Genomic DNA, 13,300 nt, shown 5'->3' with positions numbered 1-13,300 from the left:
AGCAATGTGGAAATTCATACAGGTTTATTTATCCAGTAGAAACTAATTCTATCCATTATTGACTTCCAGGCTGCCTCTAAGAAAATTTTTCAGTGAAGATAAAATGTATTCCCATCAGTTTTCTGTGACCTGCTATGTAAAAATTTTAGATTTGCATAAAAGCAAATTATATAATTGTAATGCTTTATTACTGAAGGTTATTTACATAGTGTTTAAAGCACAATAAAAAATAAGTTACAATACAAAAGTTCTCTTCAAGTAAAAGACACTGAACAGCCAGGCTATATTAACCCTTGAATATTTAGCCAAGACACAAAAGCTACAAGTTTTGCTGGAAACACCTTCCATGAGTTTTTAACTACCTCTTTACATTTATGGAACATCACCCAGGCCATCTGTTTGAAGAAATGCCCAATTACTATATTTTCAGAGGTTGAATTATAGAGAAAAATAGAAAATGTGAAAGGTAATATAGACTTTAAATCCAATTTTTACTTTCAAAACTGGGTACTGAAACTGTACTTTTTTAGACAGTGTAAAAGGCAAAATGAGACAGGTATGGAATGCATTTCGAATCAGGGTTCACATGTAAATTATACCAGGTTTTTTTTTTAGTGTTGGAAAAAATATCAAAGCTCATCACCTTTAAATACAGATAAACTATTTGGAAATTCCAGTTTTAAAAGAAATAACATCTTCAACCTAGTTGGTGAAAACTGAAAATATCAAGCTGTAAACATGGGGGGCAGGCGGTAGGGGGAGAGGTTCCTAAACATTTAGATGTTTTCTATTCTTTAAATAAGTGCTGCAGTAGCTTAAGTTTGGAAAGACACTGGGAGACTAGACACTTCTTGAAAAGCACTCTTCTTTCCATGACCCACTTATAAAGTTTGTTTTATCTATTAGTATAAGAGAAAAAAAAAAAGTTGGTTACATTCTGTTAGTTTTGGTATTTCTTTGCCCCCAAACCAAATCCTCCCCCCAAATAAGCAACTGAATTAAAAAATAAATAAAAGAAAAAAATTTAATGTCTTCCAGTTCTCAGAGCTTTGTATAACACCATACAAAATTATTATCATTTAGGGTGATTTTTTTCACTAGCCCTAAATTTTTTAATTGTAATATACTCCTTCAGAAACTCCATTTAACTGCTTAATGATTCCAGTCTACAAATAAGCATAGATTTTACTCTGTTGTTATAAATAATTGAATTGGGGGAAAAACTATAGTAAGCTAAACAGTCATTCACTGCTCATGAAAGATCTGAGCTGTTGATTGCTTGTCACAGCAGAGAAAAAAGGTGACAAGCAATTCATCTTGAAGTGGCCTTTGTCAATCTACTAGCATTTCTGTAACCTTCCCTAGTTACTCTGTGGTTTAGACTTGTACTACTGTAAACCTTGGATCAATTGACCAAAAAACAAAAACAAAAACCTGCCATCTAGGGTATTGAAAGAAATTCAATAAAATAAGATGTGTCCCATACTTAAGGAGAGCCATAAAAATCAAACTGTTCTTTAACAGGTTGAATTTAGGATTTTCTGTTAATCAATCAAAAACAGTTGGGAGAATCAGCTCACCTTTTAATTGAGAGTGTGAGAAGGAAAGAGTAAACATGTTAACTTTAGTAGCAAGAGTGCTGCTCTAAGGAAACTAATATATTAAAGGAAATGTTATGACACACAAGTGGACTTTTATCCCATTTGATGCCAATAGATATGTATACAAATCATAATCCACAAGGAGTGTTTAAGGGCAAAAATGTAGCTTCCTAGTATATAAAAGCTAATGAGCATTTGAAAAAAATACAATATTTGTACTCTGAAATTAAATAAAACCTTAGTAACAGGACTGTGTGTGAGTCTGCTGGTATCTGCTCAAGAAGGGCCCTATGCTGGCACCAGAGGAACGTTGCTTGTCTAGGTGGTTATATACTGCAGAGCTGGTTGGAAGACAGGTCACAACTGGAAAAGCCAAAGAAAAGCTTCCATTAACACCAACTTATCTCAGGGTTCTTGTTCTTGGAAATCTTCAGCTTCCTGAAATACAAAACAAAAGTTTAAATGGATAATGTATATGGCAAGAGTGCAATAGGAGTACCTGGCATTGTGAATACATATATATATGATCTATTCTCCATCTTGAAGGAAAATATTCGTAAGTATATTTGTCCTCTTCTAACTTAACTTTTAAAAGAAATTTCCTGATCCTTATTACATATTTCTCTGAGTCAGCGTCCTTAATTCATAGTCTCTGCCTTGCATGGACACTTGGATGATCCATAGCTGCCCACTCACATGCATTCATTCCTCTCTCTCCCCCCCCCCACCATCACCCCAACCCCTTTATTATAAACAAAATCAAATATACAGGGGCTTCCCTGGTGGCGCAGTGGTTGAGAGTCCGCCTGCCGATGCAGGGGACACGGGTTCGTGCCCCAGTCCGGGAAGATCCCACGTGCCGCGGAGCGGCTGGGCCCGTGGGCCATGGCCGCTGAGCCTGCGCGTCCGGAGCCTGTGCTCCGCAACGGGAGAGGCCACAACAGCGAGAGGCCCGCGTACCGCAAAAAAAAATCAAATATACAGAAAAGTAAAGAAGGCAGTGTATGGAATTCACTAATACAGTGTATGTATTCACTCTCACTTAATTTTAAAGGTTTTTTTTTTTTGCCGTATTTGCTATAAATACATATATTGGTGGGGGCTAAAGTTTTTAAAACAAATTACTGACATTTTAACCCTAAATACTCCAATATGCATTTTTATAATAGAGATATCTTCCTGTGTAACCACAATACCCTTATTATACCTAATAAAAGTTAACAATAATTCCCTATTGTCCAGATTGAAATTTTTCATATTAAGACTTGCCCAATGTCCCCCCAAATCTTTTTTATAACTAGTTTATTCAAATTAATATCCATCCAGTCAGGGATCGTACACTGCACTTGATTGTGTTACTTCTTTAAACTTTTTTTTTAAATTAGGGTATAATTGCTTTACAATATTGTGTTAGTTTCTGCTGTACAGCAAAGTGAATCAGCTATATATATACATTTATCCCCTCTTTTTTGGAATCCTTAAATTTTTTTCAATCTTAAACAGCCTCCATCTTTATTTTCCATGACTCTGGCTTATTAGAAAATCTGCTTGATTTTAAATATAGCCCTTGGTAAAAATCTCTCTGACACCAGATTTTTTTTCTAGGTTTACAATAGAACCATTTTTCTCCATATTCTATTTTATAAATCCTTGAGAACTTTCACTGGAGCTTTAGGCTATAAAAATTTGGCTCTTTTTGCAAATAATAATAGTGGACCTACTTCAGAGAATAGAAGAAATTGTGATCATATGAAAAATAAATCATCCTACCTTTTAAGCCTAATAAACCTAAAAACTGGAAAAACAAAACTAAACACCACTAAAATTGGATTCATAGTCCCAATAACTAAATGAGAGTAGTAGAAATCAATTCCAAATAATACAAAAGTTCTTCTGTCAAAATGTCAAGCATATCTATTGAGTCACTCTCTTAAATGCCATGATTAGGTTACAATAAAACAAAAGAATAAAAGCAGATATTAATTCTTTCATTTAAAAAAATGTATTTACATGTTGAAAGTTAATTTATTATTCTTTATGGTGGTAAATATAACGCCAAAGCCTCAAATAATCATAGAATTCTCTCAGCTTTACTGGTAGTAGGGTCTAGCTTCCTGTCCTTTGCACAAAACACACTCAAAGGGGAAGCTATCGATAACACAAGAGAAGCCTTTTATCTCTCTGCCCAACTCCTCTAATTTCATACAGGAAACACGTATCATATAATCTGGGAGATCCACAGTAGAAATGAGCCATATAAGAAAGCTAAGGAGGGACTCCCCTGGTGGCACAGTGGTTAAGAATCTGCCTGCCAATGCAGGGGACATGGGTTTGATCCCTGGTCCAAGAAGATCCCACATGCCGCGGAGCAACTAAGCCTGTGAGCCACAACTACCGAGCCTGCGCTCTACAGCCTGAGAGCCACAACTACTGAGCTCACGTGCTGCAATGTATGAAGCCCATGTGCTCTAGGGCCCACGTCCTGCAACTACTGAAGCCCTTGCCCTAGAGCCCGTGCTCCACAATAAGAGAAGCCACTGCAATGAGAAACCTGCGCACCGCGAGGAAGAGTAGGCCCTGCTCACCGCAACTAGAGAAAGCCCGTGCACAGCAACAAAGACCCAATGCAGCCAAAAAAAGCTAAGGAAAGAAATGAACCCATTTGTGAACCTTACCATATAATAATGTTAGTCTGTGTCTTCTAAATAAACAGAAACCTTTTTTTCTTGATTGAGCTTTTCTTCTTCTTTTCTGTAACATAGAAGCAGAAACCAATGTCAGGGGGAAAAGGCAAGAAGCAAGGGAGGCAAATCCTACAAAGGTTCAGGTGTGATATATTCCCCCAAATTTGGGGAAGAATTGTATGCACCTGGGAGTAGATCCAAGCTTACAGAGCACTAAACCTATTAGCGCTATCTAATAATACTCATACCTCCACATGACCCTGGGTATCTGAACTTAGACACTTTTCAGAATATTTCTAGAAGAGAATATTATTTTGGAACTCCAGGTTTAAAGCAGACACCTTAGTTTACCATTACTATTCTACCTCTAATTCTACTTCCTATTCAAAAAAGAAAAGCATAAAATAAAAAATAAAACAAACAAAAACAAAAAAAGACTGACCTAGAAGTCAACTTTATTGAACGTATTCTATTCAAACCAACTCAGAGTTGGGTTCATTAGTCTCCTTAAAAATCAGTTCTATTTACTATAGTAAATATTTCTTGAGGAAAAGAAACAAATGGTGCTGGGACAGCTGAAAAATTACAACTGCAAAAGAATAAATTTGAACTCCTACTTCACACCATATACAAGAATTGATTCAAAATGAATCAAAGACCTAAATGTAAGAACTAAACTGTAAAACTCTTAGAAGAAAACATAGGCATAAACCTTTTTGACCTTGGATTAGACAGTGGTTTCTTAGATATGACACCAACAAAACAAGCAACGAAAGAAAAAAAGATAAATTGGACTTCTTCAAAATTTAAAGGACACTAATCAAGATAGTGTAAAGGCAACCCACAGAAGGGGAGAAAATAATTGCAAATCCTATATATAATAAGACGCTTTTGTATACTCCAAAATATATTTTTAAAAACTCGTAGGGCTTCCCTGGTGGCGCAGTGGTTGACAGTCCGCCTGCCGATGCAGGGGACACAGGTTCGTGCCTCGGTCTGGCAAGATCCCACATGCCGCGGAGCAGCTGGGCCCATGAGCCATGGCCTCTGAGCCTGTGCGTCCGGAGCCTGCGCTCCGCAACGGGAGAGGCCACAACAGTGAGAGGCCCGCATACCGCAAAAAAAAAAAAAAAAAAAACTCTTAAAACTTAACAATAAAAAAGACAAATAACCTAAATTTAAAGTGGGCAAAATATTTGAATAGGTGCATCTCCAAATTAGATATTTAAATAGCCAATAAGCACATGGAAAGATGCTCAGCATCATTAGGAAAATGAAAACTTCAATGAGATACCACTTCACACCCACTAGATGACTATAATCAAAAGGACAGACAATACAAGTGCTGTTGAGGATGTAGACAAACTGGCACCCTCATACATTGCTGGTGGGAATATAAAATGGTGCAGCTGTTTTGGAAAACTGTCTAGCAATTCCTCTAGAAGGTAACACAGAGTTACTACATATCCCAGTAATTCCACTCCTAGTTATATACTCGGGAGAATTGAAAACATATGCCCATGAAACTTGTAGATGAATGTTCATAGTAGCATTAATCGAAATAGCCAAAAAGTGGGGAAAACCTAAATGTCCATCAACTGAATGGATGAACAAAATGTGGTATATGCATACAATGGAATATTATGCAGACACAGGAAGAATGAAGTACTATAACATAGATGAACTTTGAAAGCATTATACTAAGTCAAAGAAGCCAGACAGGGCTTCCCTGGTGGTAAAGTGGTTAAGAATCCGCCTGCCAATGCAGGGGACACGGGTTCAAGCCCTGGTCCGGGAAGATCCCACATGCCGTGGAGCAAATGAGCCCGTGCGCCACAACTACTGAGCCTGTGCTCTAGAGCCCGTGAGCCACAACTACTGAATCCTGTGCGCCTAGAGCCCCTGCTCTGCTACAAAGAGGAGCCACGGCAATGAGAAGCCCGCTCAGCGCAATGAGGAGTAGCCCCTGCTCGCCGCAACTGGAGAAAGCCCGCGCGCAGCAACAAAGACCCAGCGCAGCCATAAATAAATAAATAAGTAAGAAGCCGGACATAAAAGGTCACGTATTGTATGATCCCCTTTATATGACATGTCCAGAACAGGCAAATCCATAGAGACAGAAAGCAGATTAGTAGTTGTCAGGGGCAGGTGAGGGAGGAAAATAGGGAGTGATGGCTAAAGGGTATGGAGTTTCTTTTGTGGAGGTGATGAAAATATTCTGGAATTAGTGGTGATGGTTACACAACTTTGTGAACATTAAATAATGAATTCTATTATATGTAAATTTTATCTCAATAAAAAAATATATTATGCACCTTATATCAGCATGGCTGACTTTGCTAGGTACTAATTCATAGAGCCCCTGCTGACAGCCCAGTGGTTCTTAGAAATGTATGCTTTACATTAAAAGTGAGGAATATCCAGGACTTCCCTGGTGGCGCAGTGGTTAAGAATCCGCCAGGGGACAAGGGTTCAAGCCCTGGTCCGGGAAGATCCCACATGCCGCAGAGCAACTAAGCCAGTGTGCCACAACTACTGAGCCTGCGCTCTAGAACCCGAGAGCCACAACTACTGAGCCCACCTGACACAACTACTGAAGCCCGTGCGCCTAGCCCGTGCTCCGCAACAAAGAGGAGCCACCGCAGTGAGAAGCCCGCGCACCGCAACGAAGAGTAGCCCCCCTCGCCGCAACTAGAGAAAGCCCGTGTGCAGCAACGAAGACCCAACGCAGCCAAAAATTAATTAATTTTTTTTAAAGTGAGGAATATCCTAGAAAAGCTTTATATAAGTAAATTTTTATAATATCAAATCCTGCATAGTAAAGAAAGCTTATAATAAAATCTTCTATAAAATTAAGAAACTAAAGTTACTAGACCCACAGACATAGAAAACAAACTTACGGTTTGTTTGTTTGAAAGAGTGGGGAGGGATAAATTAGGAGATTGGGATTAACATATACACGCTATAATATATAAAATAGAGAACCAACAAGGACCTACTGTATGGCACAGAGAACTATATTCAATATTTTGTATTAACCTATAAGGGAAAAGAATCTGAAAAAGAATACATACATATATATATATATATATATATATATATATAAAAATCACCTTACTGTACACCTTAAACTAACACAACATTGTAAATCAACTACACTTCAATTTAAAAAAAGCTAAAGTTACTAATTCACACCCTAATTTATCCATCCTGTGAATTTGAATTCTGTTATGTAAGATTAACTCAAGAGGAAGAACATCTGTCCAACAATTATTTAGCCCCACTATAAAATACCAAGAGTTGCCATAAAACAGTGTTAAAAGAAGACTTTCCCAGAACTGCCCAGCCTTACGATTTTATCTCCACCACTTTATGAGCTCTTTCAGCCCGTCGCTTTTTCCGGAAATGCTGGAAGAGGACCACCACAATTACTATTATGACCATCAGTGCACAGGCGGAGCCAATGGCCAGGGCCAGGAAGTGGATCTCAGAGAAGCGTACTGTAAGGAGAAAAGATCAAGTTGGGGTTCTGAAAAGAGGAAGACTATAATGAAATCTAAAGATATTCATCCTTTTTTTAAAAAATAAATTTATTTATTTTATTTATTTATTTTTGGCTGCATTGCGCCTTTGTTGCTGTGTGCGGGCTTTCTCTAGTTGCGGCAAGCAGGGCCTGTTCTTTGTTGCCGTGCACAGACTTCTCATTGCGGTGGCTTCTCTTGTTGCGGAGCACGGGCTCTAGGTGCGTGGGCTTCAGTAGTTGTGGCACACGGGCTCAGTAGTTGTGGCTCACGGGCTCTAGAGCACAGGCTCAGTAGTTGTGGCGCACGGGCTTAGTTGCTCCACGGCATGTGGGATCTTCCTGGACCAGGGCTCAAACCAGTGTCCCCTGCATTGGCAGGCGGATTCTTAACCACTGCACCACCAGGGAAGTCCCAAGATATTATTCCTTAAATGGAATCATTTAAGGGTGTATTTTCATCTTTAAATGAAATCTTCCTTTCTTCTACGATATTAATTTTGTAAAGTCTAGTAGCAGTAGAAAAGCCATACAGGGATTTCCCTAGCAGTCCAGTGATTAAGACTCTGTGTTTCCAATGCAGGGGATGCAGTTTCAATCCCTGGTTGGAGAACTAAGATCCCATATGCTGCGTGGTGTGGCCAAAAAAAAAAAAAAGTAGGAAAAGCATACAGACTACTTTAGTGGTTCTCAAACTTTGGTTCTAGGAGTAGCAGCTACAGAATTACTTGAAAACTTTGAAATGCGAGTTCTATCAGGCCCCACCCCAGACCTAATGAATTACAGGGGGCACCCAGCAATCTGTTTTAATTTGTCCTCCAGATGATTCTGACGCATGCTAAAAGTTTGAGAACCACTTGGCCAGTTGATCTACCTAGTGGGGTAAAGTTATTGCTGACCTAATCGAATCCAGTGTCTAAACTATTTCTCCCCGAATCCTTCTCTCCTCTGTCATGCAGTCAGTCATTTATTCAGGCTTATTAAGGGCCTATTATGTTCCAGGGACTCTGATGGAAATACAAAGCCAAAAGAGACATTACCTTCAAGGAACTCATGCCCACTGGAAAGATAGACAAGTAAATCAGTAACTATAGTCTAGTGGATATATGATGCAAGAGAGAACCCAAAGGGAAGGGTCCCTAAACCAGGCTACAGTCTGTGAAGCCTGGGTCTCTTAATTTTTACCTTGATTTCTGACTTAACTTTCAATGAACCCTCAGAGCCAGGAAAGACATTAGAGAATATCTAGCCCAGGGGTTCCCAGCCTGGAGTCTATGAAGGAAAATGGGGGGCGGGCAGGGCACAAGCCCACAGAATCCATGTCATATTGTGTGTGTACATTGTTTGTGGTAAACAGGGGTTATGGCATTCATTAGGTTCTCTAAGAGTAGTGATCCCAATATGTTGAAGAACCATGTGTTCTTATCTACCTGTTCATTTTGCAGGATAAGAAACTGAGAGCCAAAGACATTACATTACTTCTTTCAATACTCAAATGACTTCTCCAAGGTCATACAGCTCTCTATTGATAGGGCCTTGAAGGATGATACTAGGAATGAAAGGAGGAAATGAAACCACTGTATAGGCTTTTACGTTTTGGGTAGTAATGTTGTGTGTTGGTTAAGAGCATACAGCAGAGACAGCTAGGTTAAAGTACCAGGTCCTAAAAAAAAAAAAAAAAGTACCAGGTCCTGTGTGATTTGGGGTAATTAACTTCTTTGAGCCTCAGTTTCTTCAGTGTATAAAATAGAGACAACAATATTCACTTCTTGAGTTCTTATAAAATATAAAATCGCTCATGTAAATTGTTCCACGCTGTGCCTGCACATAATAAAGTTTCAATATATGGTAATTATTATAATTTTCAGTACAATTCAAGAGTTTGGGGGGGTTATTTTCATTACTTCATTTTATCCTCACCATAATTTTTGCCATATTATTCTCACTTTACAGGAGAAAAAGAAAAGTTATTTACAGCTGGTAAACTGTAGCAGTGACTCAAACACAAATTTACAACTTGTAAGTTTTATGGTCTTTGCTTTTTGTTGTCTGGCAGTTTTCCAGGTTGTCCTTTATAGAACTGCAGGCAATACAGTGCCTTAGTTTGGAGCACAATTTTGGAGACAGAGATGCTTGGGTTTGAGTTCTGAGTGACTCCATTTATGAGCTCCATGACTTTAGACAAGTGACTTAGCCTCTATGAGCATCGGTTTCCTCATTAGTAAAATGGGGGGGTAGCACACTAAGAGCACAATAAAATGATATGATATGTAAAGATTAGATATGATATGTAAATCCCCTAGCACATGGGAATTGTTCAATAAACAATAACTACCCTTATTGGGATCTGCCTCCAACAGTGGTTGCGAGAATTAAATGAGATAGTACATGTCAAGAACTTTGGACAGTGCCTGATGTAGAGTAGGTACTCAATAGTACCTTGTGAATAAATGAGTGAATGAATGGACCTATTGTGTTAGGCTTTTATCGGAGGATTGCTTCCTCTCCCTTTCACGATCTCAATGCCATTTTTGTAACAGATTCCTTAGGTCCCTTTATTTTCTGTTTCTTTCCACAGCCAAACAAAGCCTTCCTCTTTTTTACCCCAGGACTCTTCACTCTCCCTCTGCAGTTTCCAGATCCAAAGGGTTGGTCCTTCTCTCTACTCTTTCAGCCATCGCAAAAGTTTGCCCCTCTCTTTTCTACAAGCTCTCACACTTTCCAGAACGATTTTTCTCTGCATCACCTACCAGTTTGCACAACGCTGAGCTGGATCTCCCCTATCAGCCCATCAACATCAGGTGGGTTCTTCACCTGGCAGGTGTATGTCCCATTGTCATCAAACTGTAGCTTCCAGAGGAGGATGGAGACATCGTACCGCTCAGGGTTCCCATCCCAGACCACCCGGTCCTTGAAACGCCCACTCATGGGTCTGAAAGGATCCACATGGTAGTAGAAAACCTAGAGAGGAGAAATGGCCAGAGGTCTTATTTGGTACCTGGGAAGGGAGGCTGAGATGGCAGGACCCGAAGAGAAATGCCAGCAAGCCTGACTGCCCCATCTGCAGCTCTCCTGCAAGAACCTCTTGCTTTCCCCTTCACCAGCCTCTCAGTTCTGTCTGTTGATTTGTTTCCCAGCTTTACCCTGTGCTTGTTGCTAAGAAAAATACAGGAAGGGCAAGGAGAAATGGACTGGCTTCTTTTCCTAACCAAGGGACCCTTACTTACAAACTGCTCAGGGCCCCCATCTCGAGGACGGAAATTCCAGGTCACAGTTAGAGCATCACCCACAGGGGCAAAGCTGGAGAAAGTGCATTTTAACCGAACATCGGTCCCATTGACAGCCTCCAGCACACGGGGAGTGTAAATTTCCACAGCTGCTATTGGCCAAAGAGCTGCAATGAAAAAAAGGGAAAGGAAGGGTTAACAGGAGATGTGTATTAAGAGAATTTCTGCTGACACTACCGAAATAAAGGTCTGAGTAGGGCATCAAACAGAACTGAGATGCCTCAGCTCTCACTCAAACTCACTTCACCCAGAGTCTGCATACTCCTACCTACATGCAACCTTCACCCTCCCATTCCTTAAACAACTACAAATACCACACAGCGCTCTCACTTTCTCCAAAGCATGATACCCTAGCCCCATGGTACCCACTTCAACACTGCTGTAAGCAAACTACAAACATCGGCAAATAAAATTGAAAGCAATTAAAATTGCAATTAAAAAGCAAATAAAATTGAAAAAGAAACAAAACATCAGAACTAATCAGAACATGAATTAGACATGTATTCAGATTAAGCATTGTATGTTATGTGTCTGATGGTCCCCTAGCAGGTAAGTTTTCCAGAAAGTGTCCTTGTTGTGTGAATTTCACACTGTTCCTAGTCTTCTGCAGAAACTGAGTTAATCAGTCCCAGACAGTTTAGCTTGCCTGCGCCACTGGAACCTTTATACCACATGGCATTTTTTTAGCATGATATTTACATTTAGAATGTGCATGTTGGGGCAGTTACAAAGCCCCAGTGGGTCTCTCTCCTTAACAATCTCAGCTTTCCCAGTGCTGCCGAGAGCCCCAGGCAAGACCCACACACAGAAATCGAAGTGCTAGGTTCTGCCAGCAGTGGGAGGTTGAGAGTAGCCACAAAAAATGGTGTGTAACCTGAGATTAGAAAACTCTCTCTGTGCCTGAATCACTGGCACCTGAGAACACACCTAAACCTGTTTTTCCAAAAGCAACTCCCCCCAAACAACCCACCACTTCAGTTTCACTAAAGTCAAAACTAAAATGAAATGCAACTGTGGCTCAGGCTCCAAAGAGCTCCAAAGCTCTTGCAACTTCTTCAACAATTAGCTAACTTTATAGGGTAGGCAGTGAAGGAGGTAGGCTCAGAGAAGCCCGCGAGCTCTTACCTGTGAGCTGTATGCCGAGGAGAAAAAGCACAGCACGCGTAGGGCTCTTGCCATACATGAGGGAAACCCAGCCCTGGCCCCAGAGACCAGACCGGGCAGACAGAGCGTTCCAGCACCCCGCCAAGGCCACTCCAGGAGGAAAGCGCACTGCGTTTTTCCGGAGAGGGGAGTCAGTCCCTCACCTATGGGAACCTGAGCACCCGTGCCTGTGAGTCATTCCTGCTCTGCCGGTGCTGGAGTGAAAGGTGGGGCCTCAGCTCCCAACGCCCTCCTTCCCTCCTTCCTTTACCTCCCTCCCACCCTCTGTGCTACAAGCGCGCCTGCAGAAAGTCCCATGCAGTCCTGTCTTAACTTTTCAGTTTATCTGGACCCTGGCCTCTGGATGGCCTTGAAAACAGCCAGAGGAGGTGGTGCCCGTCTGAAATGTCCCAGGCTGCTTTGGTTCTGGCCCACACACACACGTTTTTTTTAAAAACAGGTTTCAGGCTCGTCTGAGAAGTGAATGCTGAACCTACCTGCAGTGATTCCACTTATCAAAGCACCTCCCTTGGGCCACAGCAGCGGAAACTGGGTTTCCAAATCCAAAGTAATCAGAATTCCTTAGGACCCTCTGTGCTCAAGAAGTCCTACAGTTTATACCCTCAATTTTAGCCAAATGTTACCACAAGGATTGCCGTACCTTTTCTAGCTGCTAGCTTTCCCTGAGACCCACCTAAAATAGACTGACCAAAACAAATCTCAGTGTTTAATGACCCTTTACGTTTGAAGGATTTAAAGAGGAATCAGGACATCATCCCAGCTCATTTACCCTATCTCAAGACAGTTTGCAAAGTGCTTTTATCTACACAACACTGCCGTGAGGCATTCCCATTTCACCAGTGAAGACACTAAGAGCCCAGAGAAGTGATTTGCACAGCCAACAGGTAGCAGAACTGGAACTTTTTTGACTTTTTTTTTTTTTTTTTGGCCGCACGGCATGTGGGATCTTAGTTCCCCAGCCAGGGAGGGATCCAACCCATGTCCTCTGCAATGGAAATGCAGAGTCTTAAGTCCCCTTTTTTGACTCTTAAATCTAGTTCTCTT

The 13,300-nt window shown here is 40.7% G+C and overlaps 1 protein-coding gene and 1 pseudogene across 4 annotated transcripts in view; one reads left to right on the top strand and one right to left on the bottom strand.

Annotated features, from left to right (window-relative positions):
• The window catches only part of LOC309964907 (trehalase-like), a 419,483-nt pseudogene that overhangs the window by 83,015 nt on the left and 323,168 nt on the right, over positions 1–13,300 (top strand). The gene's annotated exons all lie outside the window — the stretch shown is intronic.
• On the bottom strand, positions 202–12,484 carry MPZL2 (myelin protein zero like 2). Of its 3 annotated transcripts, none has more exons than XM_082845728.1 (6): positions 12,218–12,484; positions 11,033–11,199; positions 10,556–10,766; positions 7,638–7,785; positions 4,277–4,352; positions 202–2,039 (listed from the first exon to the last, which is right to left on the bottom strand). In XM_082845728.1, exons 1-5 carry the CDS (start codon positions 12,273–12,275, stop codon positions 4,289–4,291), a joined length of 648 nt encoding a protein of 215 aa, XP_082701854.1. In that variant the 5' UTR covers positions 12,276–12,484; the 3' UTR covers positions 202–2,039; positions 4,277–4,288. The 3 variants fall into 3 exon arrangements, with proteins under 3 accessions (XP_082701854.1, XP_082701855.1, XP_082701856.1); XM_082845729.1 differs by having other exon boundaries at positions 202–1,964; XM_082845730.1 differs by lacking the exons at positions 202–2,039; positions 4,277–4,352; positions 7,638–7,785 and adding an exon at positions 8,201–8,433.

This window comes from Leucopleurus acutus (assembly GCF_964270905.1).
Source record: "Leucopleurus acutus genome assembly, chromosome: 8".
In the NCBI taxonomy this organism is placed as follows: domain Eukaryota; kingdom Metazoa; phylum Chordata; class Mammalia; order Artiodactyla; family Delphinidae; genus Leucopleurus; species Leucopleurus acutus.
The sequence above is the reverse complement of the archived record's forward strand: the minus strand, read 5'-3'. Positions and strand labels throughout refer to the sequence as shown.